The sequence below is a fragment of the Lactuca saligna genome, chromosome 7, assembly GCF_052625555.1.
Source record: "Lactuca saligna cultivar CGN05327 chromosome 7, ASM5262555v1, whole genome shotgun sequence".
In the NCBI taxonomy this organism is placed as follows: domain Eukaryota; kingdom Viridiplantae; phylum Streptophyta; class Magnoliopsida; order Asterales; family Asteraceae; genus Lactuca; species Lactuca saligna.
Window position 1 is genome coordinate 133,494,265 of NC_136423.1, and position 14,355 is coordinate 133,508,619.

Below are 14,355 nucleotides of genomic sequence, written 5' to 3' on the forward strand. Positions count from 1 at the left end.
CTATCGTGCATTAGTGGGATTGGAAATCATACTTTACTTCCTCCACCTCCTCTAATTATTCTCCCTAACCCACAAGTTTAAATACTTGAAAAGTTCAAGGTTACTTAATCCCTATAGGCAAAAAAATTCCAAGGGTGGAAAGTTTACATATGTTGGGAGAGTTGGGTGTCGAAGTCTCGAGGAAGTTGGTTGTTGACTGGGTTCTTCAATTACTCCCTGAGTCATATAGTGAGTTTTATGGACTATTATATGACAGATTACGACATGGCCCTTATTGATCTTAACTATTTGCTTGTTCCTGCTTTGGCGCACTGGTAAAACAAAGTTGATTGGAAGAACTACTTCCCAAATCCATTTATTTCTATTGCCATTTGAAGGGACATTGGAAGTGAAGCTACCCAGACTACCTGAAAGATCTAAGATAAGGTAAAATTAAAAAGGTTTGACTCTGTTTCAGGTAAGTCCACTATCTAACTCTATTAAGTTCTTAATAGTTGATTCTTAATACATGATGTAATGTAATTACATCTTGATGTTTTGTAGAATCAATGGAAACATAAAGGAAGAGTATGTTGAGTCTGATCGTAAAGAGATGGATTTTAATCACATGGTTCGGTGATCATATTTGTGAGCTGTTGCTTAAGAGTTATGATAGATTGCTTAGGAATAGATTAAAACATAGTTTTCACTTGTAATTGCAATGTAAGAAAAAGTTTTCAGCAATTTTTATAAATGAAGAAATTTTTTAAATTTGTCTCATTTTTAATGTTTCCTTACAATGGCATTTGTGAAAAATTGTTGCTTATATATGTTTACACTGATAGCAATATTTGAAAATGGATTTTATTCTTTCATTTGTGGTAGTGTCTAAATTTACCAAATAAGGAAATATTCTCATCACCCAAGTTTCAGTTGGATAGAAACTTCGAATCATGCAATTTGTATTGTGTGATGATTGAGAATTTTCATGTTTGGGAAATTGAGAATAAATTCCTTGTTCACATGTATATGTGAGTCAAGTGAAGGACTAGGGGATTGGGTACACTTTGTTGTGCGTTGGGTAGGTCCACCATAGAGAGCAATAAGACTATTCATCATGATTTACTAAAGTTAGTAAATATGGTTATACTTACCAGATTAAGTATAAAACTGAATCATTGGGAAAGTTTAAATGTATAGCAGAACAGAGAAAAAGAATAAAATTAGGAAGAAAGATAAAAGTTTCTACAATCTGAAATGATGGGAGAGTACTTTAGTATTGTGTTTTATGATTATCTTATTGATTATGGAAAAACATATCATAATTGATCCTCTAAGAATATATTATTTCATTTGTATGGCTAAGAAGAGGAATCGTGATCTGTTGAAATGGTTAAATCATATAGGTGAATCATACTTCGTTCCAAAAGCAAGTCTTAGAGTCATACTCCTAGATTGTACCTTGAGTGACATATCTTATGAAATGTGCAGGAAGAAATGGTTCTTGATCATGTACATTTAAAATTGGTGGTTATGATGTTTTGAATAAAACAAAGACCAATTAAGACTAATTATATGAAGTGTTATTCTTGATAAGAAATCGCGCTAACTCTTGAATATTTGTTTGTCAAGTAATGTTCCTTGACAAAGAGAATATTATATGTCAAGAGGTTAGTGGGAGTCATAAGTGGTCTTAAAAGGTCTAAAGTACTAATCAAGAATAAACTTACTATTAATCACTAGCGCACGACTTGAGGTTTATAATATATCGTGTTGACATATTCTTGTTTCTATGCCCATTCCAATGAAAGTTGACCATTCAAATGAGTTTTAGGAGTTCTTAGCATAGGGAAAAGCATCTTAATCAATGTAAAGTACATTGATCTGTAAGGGTAAGATGCTAAACAACTTGGAAGACATGATAGGCCATTGTACAATCAGATGGCAAGAAATTAAGATTGAACAAGTTCAGTCCATATGAGTTTGGATTTGTCAAACCTTATCTTGGGATAGTGGTTAGGAATGATAGATTTATATGGATGGGAGCACATATACCATCAAATCTAAATGTCATAAGGTTTCTCGCCAATTCATGAAAATGATTGTGAGGAAACGCTTTCACTAAGTAGTTTTAAAGGATTAGAGTTAGTAGTTGTGATGGTTGCATTCTTAAATTCGTTTATGATCCTCGGCATCCCTTTTCATAGTTCGGATTGTGAGAAATGGTAAAAGAGTTTGAACATTCGATACTTATTAATATAAGTTCTGAAAGGTTCAAAAACAAACTTGTGATATTTAATCTGAAAGGTGTATTAGCTTGAGAAGTCTGAAAAAGACTTATTAAAGCACCAAGTATCAGAACTCTGAACTTTTGTAATAAAGTCAATAAGTATTGATTTCTAAATGTCCAGTTGATTTCTGAGTACATGTCGAACCTAGTGGGAGCATAAGTTTTATCCTAATAAGAATATAATTATCATGTTAGTGAGAGAATGATTATTATGATAAATGTTGTGAGGTAGCAATGTTAGTTATAGAAAACAAAAGTTTCAATTTGCAAAGTTGCAGGGTTTGAAAAGTTTTTTTTTACTATAATTAAGGGAGAGGAATTTATACTTTTATACTTCATTTCAAAACTAAAAGCTTAGATTCGTAGTATAATCGAATTTAATCATGGACATATGTGAATGTTATGTTGAAATGATTCAACATAAATAATTTCTATATGTGGAAGTATTATAGTGAAAGACTGCTAAAGTATCATGTCTTTATGTGAAACATTATGAATCATATCCCATATGCTTTGGATATAGGAATGATTACATATTCTATAATACTAATTTGTTCAAAATTTCCAAATGCCTAAGGCATTTAGAGGGAAACGGGACTAGAACAAGATATGACTAAAATGGTTAAACAATTATTGAGGTCAATCTGAGGTTTACCAAAGATTGGTTGCTTATGGACAGTTGGAAGTATAGTATAACTTTTAGAAGGTCCATATTGATAACTTTTGAGAAGTGGTGACTTTTGTTTAGTTGTGATAGTCATCTGGAATTATGGAAATGTTCCATAAATGGACGTTAATCGTAAAATCTGTCTAGGATTAGAAACCTGAACGCAAGAAGGATGTTCAAAGGAATGTACTTTGAATTTGAGACTTCACGTCCATGGAATTGGTCAGTAACCAATGTCCAATGGGAATACTTTGTAATATCATTTGTGAACTTTGTGCATTGACATTACAAAAGGATTATTTCATTTAAGTGTAGAATCTAACAGATTACATTAAATGGCAAGAATTTGGTGTTCTTACACTTACTATAAGGGTTTGGGATTGTGAAATGAGTATCATTGGAAATGGTTACAATTGATTTTTTTTTTTTCACAAAGTAAGGACCTAAGTAAACATAGTGTGCATGCTTGGATCATGGGATAACTATTGTTTTAATTCAAGTATAAACTTGATAATTTGAAGCATTATACATTAAATAATGAGTAATCAATATGGCAATTTAATAAAAGGTGTTTTATTTACACTCAAAAATTTTAGGGCCGTATAGGATTAGTATTATTCTTGTGTTTCACTTTGCATGTTTCGACTTCTAGAATAATAAGATTATTCAAACTACCCATAGTCGATCATACTTTGGAAGTAGGTATAAAGCTAGACTGTCATGAGTTGGCTTGTAAGATTGTCTAAGGGGTTACACATAGCAAAAGTCTGCTACACCATTCATGAGTGCTTCTGAAATAAGATTTAAGTATTCGATCAACCCGCACTCACCTGAATCCGTTCATGGAATTTATCACGAGTGATCATGAGATGATAATATCATATAGTCTTCAAACCTAGATATATGATTTGTTGACTACGAATTGGTTGTGCATTTATGACACAAAAACGCATCAGTAACTTGATGTTATAAAACGTACCGTTGTTCATGATTTAATGAGAAGTTAGTACAAGTATATAATGCCGAAGTTTATATGTTCCTTTTATCCTAAGAGGATTAAAAGCAATATCTTGGGCCCCTCGATGATTTTGTTTTGATTTATGTGTCGGGCCCGGTCATAACTAAACTGATGTGTTCAATTATGTTCTATGTCAAAAAAATCGGAAATCGAGAAACAAACTATTGGACAATAAGTATGACATTGTTCCATGTATTTGTTAAGTTGATATCTTGTAGAAGAGAGGTTATATGATCACTTATCTAAGGAAAGTCACTGACTAAGTCAGGGTTCGACAACGTCTTTTGAAAGCTTACGATTGCTAAGTCAGATCCTGAATTCGCATTGGCAGTTATAGTTATTAGACTTATCCAAGTGGGAGACTATTGGATTTCATGTCTAAGCCCATAGCTATAACTGGGATGTACTTGAACCAATTCTAGCATGGTTCTTTTAGGTTGCCTTCACCAGTGCAATTTGATAGTATGAACTATTAAGAATAAGGCTATATATGATTTATTAATATATTATAAATATAATATATTAATTAAGGAATCATATTATTTAATTCGTATTGATCAAGAATTAATTTGGGGTTAATTCAGTGATCAAAAGATACTAATTAAATATACAGGGTTGAATATGTAAATCAATGATTCTTATAGTGTGGGCCAATGATCCATTAGGATGGGCTAAATGGTTCATGGATAGTCCATGGACGTTTAGCCCATAAAACCTAAGGGATATGGAAGCTCATGGCACATTAGGGTTACATGGATGAAACCCTAGCCTTCACCACACTATAAAAGGGACCCCATAGTCAACAAAATTGTCCCCCATGCATTCTTAGTAGAGTGACAACTGATTTGGAAATAATTAGTCTATTCTCTCAAGCTTCCTCTTGCATATGGTGTTTGTGACACATTATAGCCATCACACTTGAGGTGCTAAAGCTTTCTAAGGCCAAGAACTACAAGTCATACTAAGAGGTAAGTCATCTAACTCGTTGAATTGTTTAAATTGTCAAATTGTATGCTAGTTGTAGGCTTAATGCTTTGGAAACAATAATGCATGTTTAATTAGAGAAAACATAGATCCAAGGCATTTAGGGTTGTATGTGCACCATAGGATGTTGTAGTATACTAAAACCCAATACTATTACCTAAATCTTCTACACTAATTATAGTTTCATACACAGCATCACAAGGTAAAGCTTCAAAATAAAAAACACCATTTTTATAAGTGGAAATAGAACCATTCTCATCATTAAAAGAATATCTGAAATCTTGTTTAAACAATGAATGAAAGAAAATAATGTTTCATGTCATTTCTGAAGAGTAGCAAACATTTATTAAATCTAATCCTAACCCACTACTAAGCACTAAGCCATAAACTGCAATCTTGGTGATAGGTGAAGATCGTCTATTCCCCGTGATTAACTCCATCCATGCTTCACATCCTCACTTCTTCTTATCCACTGACAATCAAAACAAATATGAAATGCACATCCTGTATCAAGGACCGAAAAACACGAATATGATGAGTTATTAGATAAGATAATGTAAATACATGCCGAGGTTGGTTTCACCTTGCCATCCTTGACATCTTGAAAGTATTTATGGAAGCTTCGTTACCAATGCTCTTTGTCATTGTAGTAGAAGCAAGTTCCCTCTTTGGGATCAGAGATTGGGGGAGCATTAGAACTAGATTTTCATTTGGGTCCATTGCTTGATGACCCAACTTGGAATTTCCCTTTCATTTTTGCATAGGAGGACCTTTCCTCTTGTTCCCTTTCCCCTGGTCAATGGCCAAAACGGGAGCAATAACATGAGTGCAGACAACACCTTATCCCTTCATTCCTACTTTATTTGTTCGTAGGAGGTTGTGTAATTGAGACAATGTAGTTTCATTATGATTCAAATCATAGGTCAATATGAAATGATTATAACAACTTGGAAAAGAGTTAAATACTATGTCGATTGCCAACTCTTCATTAAAATTCACATTCAGCTTGACAAGCCTGCCCATGTATCATTGCATTCTATGAACGTGGCTGCTAACAGACTCTCCCTCCTTCATATTGCTACTAATGAGGGACTTTATCACCTTGTACTTTTCCTGACGAGCTGGAGTCATTGTGGCCACCATGATGCAAGCAACTTTTGTTGCATCATTGTAGTGTTTCTTGTAGGCGGCCATTTCTGCAGGAGTGGCATTTTCTTTGTTGATCTCATCCAATGGTCTCTTAAGGGTATACTCCTTGTCCTCGAAAGGAAGGGCCATTTTTATGTTGTGTATCCAACCATTGTAGTTGGTGTTATGCAATTACACCTTTGAGCAGATGTTGAACAAGGAGAAATTGTTGTTGGAGGAGGAGAAGGAGGAACTACAAGCACCGGTTGGAGTAGACATCTATAAAAGAAAGATAGTTTTAGTTAGATAAGAATAATCCTCAATATAACATCCAAAATGAAATATCAAGGCTAAGATCCAACTAAATAATTCAGAACCTAGAGAAAATATGTCCTAATCTAATTGTAAATTATATAAAGGTAGGTAAATGACGATTTACCAATTCCACCACAAGAAAACGAAATTTGAATGAACTAGGTTTGTAATGAAATTCCTAGATCTTTTGAGATTCATTGAAACTCTTCAATGGCATGTCTAATCTCGATTATGCCCAAGATCACAAATAAGATGTGAAACCATGCAAATTAGCTTGGTACTGTCGATGTCATTCATCATCTCACTTTAATGTGTCGGTAAACCACACGCGCTCCATTAATCAATGATAATTTTCGAGACACCCAGTGCCAATATTTATTAGTCCCTATTAGTCTGCTAGTTAACCACACATGCTCCACTAACGACTTATAAAGTGCAATATGCAAGTTCATATGTTAGCATAAAAATTCACATTTTTCCTAAAGTTCGACTAACGACCCTCCACTAATAAAGGAAGTGGTGGGTGGGAGTAGACACTTATTCAACCGCCATTTTATAGGTAGTTTCCTTATACCCCCCTTATATCTCAGCTTCGTGAATGAGAGGTACTACGGTTCGACTGGCTCATACTTATACATATAATATAATTAAACATTTAATTCTACATATAGTATAAGGTGTATTTTTTAAACTTTGCAAAAACACTAGTTTATATTTTAAATTTCAAAAATTTAATTTAAAATTTAAAAATAAACCTAATAATATTTGAAATTAACTATTAAGTTCAATTAATATCCAAATTAATTGTTTATACACTTAAAAAATCAATCCTATTAATCAACAAATAATTAATCAAGTCAAATACTTATCTCCTAATTTCTAGGCTTTCATATTATCATGACATATTCAGTAAAATTGGATTTGGCAAATAAATATAACATATAATTATCATATGAAATCAAATTAGGCAGATAAGCATTAGATATCTTGGATCCGATGCAGCTCAAGTTGTGAGCAAGGATTTTACAAAAAAAAAATTGTTTCTTTTATTTTATCAATTCACTAATGCGCAAATACATGAAAGATAGCTATAAGGTTCTGATACCATTTATGGAAAACTTAGGTTACATAATTTCTACGCACTAAACGGAAAACAATTAAAAAATTCAAATGATTAGGGCACATTCAACGTATTGAGGATCTATGTTTTTCACGTATTGGAAACATATTATGAATTATCATCCTCGAAAATATTTCTTATAAAAATCAAATTCAATAGAATAAGAAATATACCTTGAAGATTGTTAGTGCAAACAATCTTGAATCGTTCTTCAAATCTTTTGGCAGCTAGCACCACAAGTGTCGTACCTCTAGTGGTTCACACCCAAGACTAGCAACTAAGGATTGTGGAGATGGAGGAGGTGATTTTCGGATAGATATCTTCTAGGGAAAGGAGTATTGGATTATATAACCATAGGGGTGTAGTTATAGTGCAGTCAGGAAACCCTAGATAAACCCAAACCCAATATAATAATATTATCTTGAACCGGGTAATTATCCAACTTCCTAATTATATACCAAGGATAATTATATAAACCCTAAGACTCCTTAAAACAGTCCATAGCCTCATGGAGGGTTCTAGAATGCCTGTTGCTCAACTATTGAACAATTGCACTTCAGTCCCTACAGTTTTAATTATTTCATTTAATTACCGAATTAACTCCAATTATTTTCTGATTAAATTAATCAAACAATATGATTTCTAATATATTATTTTCATAACTTATTAATAAATCAATTATTTCAATTTATTATGCGAATACTAAAATAACCTCACTCTCCACAATAATCTTGTCCAATTGCTAAGTTTTAGGGCAACCCAAAATAACTCTGCTATTATCAATTCAAGTTTATAATAATTATAGTTATGGACTTAGACACCTAATCTAACAGTTGGAAAAACATAACCTTGTCGTAGAGAACGACGCCCCAATCCATCAGTTGAGCACCCATCCTCAGACTGCAGGTCAATCATCACATTTGCTTCCTACATAAACCCTGCGAATCAAATTAACATTACTTTGAATAAGGTGTTCGACACCTTAAGATCAACTAACTCGTACAAATCTATACCATTCAGAATCAAACTACGATGGCCATAAAGGCCCGAACGTATACCAAACTTATCTTCATCCTGGTCATTTATATTAAACAACTTTTATTGTTACAAATTATTAGGAAAATTCAACATCGAAAATAAATTCATGTGGTCATTTGATGAACATAGTCATACTCTATTTAACTATGTGTCTCTAAAGATAATTGTTATAATAAACAATTTTTGTGACAAATTATTAGCAAAATATCACACTTAAAGTATCAAATTGACATTCATTCGATTTTGATTTTAATGATCATTGGAAAAAAAAAACTTTTACTATTTTTGAAAAATGTGTTTCATTGAATTTTATAAAATAATGTATTTTAAATACTAAAAAATTGTATGAAAAATCCAATTAAATCAATGTAGCTCACCGGATAGCCTAACATAATATATATATATATATATATATATATATATATATATATATATATATATATATATATATATATATATATTAACTATCTTATAAAAGAAATCTCACTATTTCTAAAAATAAATTGAATATAATAATATTATTTTTTTTAAGACGTTCAAATCATTAAGCTAATAGTACAAGTAGTCATCAATAAAATAATATTAAATTTTAACCTGTGTTTTGAATCCATATATTTCTCAACAAATTCTATCTTCTTCCCTGAATTTCGGATAATTCAAAATTTGAAACCATCAGAAAATACATGTTGATTCAAATATCCCTCCTACAGATGACCCTTTCTCAACAGGTTTTTATTTTAATCCTTACTTGTAATTGATTTTATCATTTTTAATTTTTTGTATTTTTATCTTATAAATATATTGGGTGAAGGCTTTATTATATCAGGTTTGTTCCTAAAAATGTTTTTACTATGTTTCATTAATGTGTTGTCTTTGCAGGTTCAAATAACTCAACCAAACGGGTCAGTTAAAGAATTATATTATCATTAGTTTGTATATTCTGACATCTTACTTTTGCAATAAAAAACGGTTAAATACAAGATTTGACATTATTAAGGTTGTTTGTATATTTTTCATCTTGTTTAGTCTAAAAATGAAACATTTTTCATCATTGATCCTTATAATATCAAGTTTCATCACATGGACTTCCTGATTGTAGTGATTATTGTCCTTATTATAAGGTTCTATATAGATTTTGTTCAATATTTTAAGGTTTCGAGAACCTAAATCAATATGAATCCTTGAATTACATACCATCATTGAAAATGTTTTAATTTGTGACCAAACTTAGTTTAAAATCACAATGAACAAGTTGACACCTGAGTATTTTGGCCTTCTCAAAGGCCTATTTATCGACTTTTGAATCACAACACCTGATATTCTAAAGGTTTATTTTTATAAACTATTATTTATATATTTTAGCATTTTACTTAGTAGGACATTAAATTAATAAATGAATTAAGCAAAAAGAAAAAAAAAAGAAAAAAAAAAAAGAAAAAAAAAAGACGATAAACAGTACAAGTGGTTTGGGTATGTATAAATGGAAGTAATAATCATTTAGGGGGTGTTTGGCAAAAAAGCTTATTGCTTCTTAGTTTATTAGCTTATAAGTTAACAAGTAAGTATATGGTAACTTATGAAAAAATGACGTATTAGAGGTTCCCCACCGGAATAAGTTATTTTAATCCAAATATTTTTTTAACTTATACTGATTTGGAACCTAATAAATTGTTTTAAAACAGCTTAGCCAAACACCCCCTTAATATGGTATGATAATGCTCTAGAAAAATGGATGTCATTTAATATTCATTTCTCGAAGTAAACGTAAAATGGTTTTTAACTCTAAAGAGATCAAATTATTCGCCGCCCGCCGCTTTGCGCTGATAGACGGCTAGTGTGTGTATATATATATATATATATATATATATATATATATATATATATATATATATATATATATATATATATATATATATATATATATATATATATATATATATAATATGTTGCTGCAAATCTTTTCATGTTTTAAAAGTAAACAATACATCATCCGCATTTTTCATTTATTTATGATAGATTCAAAATGATCGCAATATCTTTTTGATGATGTTTAAGCTGCCGGAAAAGAAACAATTTAACTGAGTGGTTTTTTCCAAAACTTTTGTTGACATATTGACCAATAGCAACCAAATATCAACTGCACTTCCTTAAAAGAACCTCACTGATTAATTTTTCAAAGTTGAGATAAGACGATCCACTAATAGCAACGGCTTCTTCTGCTTCCTTCTTCCACTCCAAAGCCTTACTTTTCATAATCTTCCCTTTCTTCCCATCCATCATATCCCTCACCTGAGCCTCCACCTCCTCTCTCTTAACATCTGTATCAATTTCCATTCCAATCCCCCACTCTACACAACTATACCGACAATTTGTTTGTTGCTCTGCAAAAAACGGCCAACAAATCACTGGAACACCGCTGCTAATACTCTCAATAGTTGAGTTCCATCCACTGTGAGTCAAGAATACCCCGATTGCTGAATGCCTCAAAACCTTCATATGCAGATCAATAAAGAAGTATATCAATGTCATGACAAGAAAACAACCATCAACATTAAGCGTCAAACAAGGTTAAATGACTTAAATATATGTTCAATAAATTTCTATTTATCTTTGTATTATTACTTTGTTTCTATGTGAAAGTTTTGTAGATTATAAAACACGTTACATAAAGTACCTGTTCTTGAGGACACCAACTAGTCACCAAGCCTCTCTCTTTTGTCTCATCCACAAACTCTTGTGGCATCAAGGCCTCTTTGCCTCCCACAATGTCCGGCCTAGTTATCCATAAGAAATTCTTCTTGCTATTAGCAAGACCCCACCCAAACTCGATGAGTTGTTCTTTTGTCATTACTGTAATACTTCCAAAGTTCACGTAAACAACGGAGCCAATGTCTTTTGTGTCTAGCCACTTGATGCAATTATCGTCTTCTTTCCAAAGATTGGAGCCAATATCTTTGAGCCGATCATCATCAATATGTCGTTGCATCAAGTGTAGTGGGCCAATGGTGTAGGTTCGTGGGTTTATCTCAATTAAAGGGTTAACACTATCTTGTTCTAAGGCATCAAATGTGTTCAGCACAATAGCCGTACCCCTAGGAAGAGTTTCTGCTTCGGTCATAAGATAGTTGAACAAGATGTCGTTTATGTCTGTGGTTCGAATGAAGCTCGGTAAATCCCTTAGTCGTATGTTATTCATTCCAGGAATCCAATCCAAGCTTGTTTCCAAATACCCATTTGTTATGTCGTTTATATCTGTTACATTTAGTTAATTAGCATTGTGCATACAAACTTACATTTCTAATACAACAACAGATGGATTATCACAACAAATAGTTTAGCGAGATAATTCAAGAATTAGTTATTGGCTAATGGACTAAACTAACCATAGTTACATTATTAACTTGACATTTAATAGATTTAAGAATTAAAAACTTTTCTTTTTCCAATTAAAGAGTTTTAATTGTCATTAAAATTTAAATCTACTAAATGTCAATGTAGCATCTTACAATGACAAAATTTTATCAATTAAATGACAGATAGACTTGTCATATCTTTCGACTCTTCTATTGAACTCATCATTTCATATACTATTATTTCAAATCATATTCAAGTAAACCTGACATTCTTAGGAATTAATGTTTAATGTGATATCCTTAATTAAAAATACATATTTAACTAATGAAATGGTTAAATCTTTAAAATATTAATACCTCTTAAAATTCCATTCATCATTTCATATACTATTATTTCAAATCATATTCAAGTAAACCTGACATGCTTAGGAATTAATGTTTAATGTGATATCCTTAATTAAAAATACATATTTAACTAATGAAATGGTTAAATCTTTAAAATATTAATACCTCTTAAAATTCCATTCCAATGCGACAATGGTTAAATCTTTAACTATTAAAACCTCTTAAAATTCCATTCCAATGCGACAAAGGATGCCCACTTGACATCTCGACATCTCCGCTTATATGGGTGAACATTTAATAGTCAATTTAGTATTACAGTAAAAAAAATTAAATTACTTTATTCACAGGCATATCAACTGTTTGGACCGACTCTAACAGTGTCACTGGGGGGCACATCGATTAGGAAACGACTAAGAGGAGTACAATATCGACAATAATTTTACCTTTGAGGGGAGTATACCCCCTCTGAAGAAGTTCACGATAGCGAGTGTAACCCAAAAGCCCGCAGGCACTTGGTGTCCAGAACAATACTTCCGGCAACCCAAACCTCTCGGCAGCTGTAAGTGTAAAGCTCATGCACCCATCGGATATAATACAACTCACTGGGGGCACATCGGACTCCTCACCACCATTAAGCTTAGTGATAAGCTCACAGAAAGGTTCCAGACAGTGCTTAGGAACAGATTCACAGATGTCAGGGATTGACTGGGTGGCTTCAGCGTCAGATGGCGGAAGACCATCGGGAATGGAGTGAAAACGAAAATCTGGGAGGCCTTTGAGGGATGAAGGACCTCGGGATCTGAGCAGGCGCTTATGGTTGTAGTGGGTGTTGACGAAGGAGATATGGAAGCCCTTAAAGTGAAGGAGCTTGGCAAGTTTCATCATGGGGTTGATGTGGCCTTGTGCTGGATAGGGGATACATATGGCATGTGGCTTACAAAGTTCTGCTTCGGAACCCATCTGATGCAAATATGCAATACCTCTGTGTTTAGTGAGGGGAAGGAAAGAAGTGTTGTTGGTCGATCTTATACGAGGGTCAGTATGGGCAAAACGGGAGTTTTGCTTTGAAGTTTGAAGTTTGACATGGTTTAATCGAAGACCTCGTTCAAGATATTATACAATACAAAAACCCACGTTGTGCTTATCGAAAAAATTATTTTTAATTATTTATCCACGATTATCATGTATAGTATTTTTAAAGTATATATTATATAAATACTTTTTATATATTTCTAATAAATGAATCAACATGGTTAAAGTTTTAAAAAAAATCATGGCTTGGTCAGAACATAACATGGTTTCAAGGTTTATTTGTGGTTAAACTTCAACAAAATTTCGTTTTAAATTATATGTTTATATAAAAATAAATAATAGTAGAATATATATATATATATATATATATATATATATATATATATATATATATATATATATATATATATATATATATATATATATATAAAATTATCGCGTTACAATCGACGTAACTCACTACAACTTGAAAAAACTTAAAGTTTGAAATTGTAGTAAAGTGACATCTAATGTTATTTACACCACAGTGTGGCTTCTCAAAATGCTTCCAATATTAAAATTAAATTACCAACTTAATCTTAATCTATCTTTTACCCAATAAAATATTATTATCACTTTAATTTTTAATTAGCCATAGATTTTTTTGGTTTTTATTCGTAAAAATGTGATTACATTTAATTATTATGTTGTTTTGCTAATAAAAATCTGTTCATTCATTAAAATATTAATTTGTAATTAAATATTATATTAAATGGTTTAAAATGTACAAAACATTAAAAATAGTGTCTTTGGTATGCATTCTTTTTTAAATTTTGGTTTAAACATTGATTTTCTTTTTTAAATTTTGGTTTAAACTTTGATTTTCTTGGATTGGTGGTCTTTTGATCATGTTTGATTGTGATTTTGGTACTTTAAGAAACTAAAAGACTAAAATGTGTTTCTTATATATATATATATATATATATATATATATATATATATATATATATATATATATATATATATATATATATATATATATACTCTATTTAATTTAAAAGTTTTATTATTTAAAAATATGGGTCTCACCTCCTCTCTCTCTCTCTC

General features: G+C 31.6%; 1 protein-coding gene across 1 annotated transcript; it reads right to left on the reverse strand.

Annotated features, from left to right (window-relative positions):
• Positions 1 to 10,483: 10,483 nt before the first annotated feature.
• On the reverse strand, positions 10,484 to 13,197 carry LOC145004341 (UDP-glycosyltransferase 85A8-like). The gene is made up of 3 exons (XM_078963235.1): positions 12,681 to 13,197; positions 11,214 to 11,791; positions 10,484 to 11,029 (listed from the first exon to the last, which is right to left on the reverse strand). The coding sequence occupies exons 1-3, from the start codon at positions 13,195 to 13,197 to the stop codon at positions 10,673 to 10,675; spliced, it is 1,452 nt and encodes a 483-aa protein (XP_078819361.1). The 3' UTR covers positions 10,484 to 10,672.
• Between the last annotated feature and the right edge of the window lie 1,158 nt (positions 13,198 to 14,355).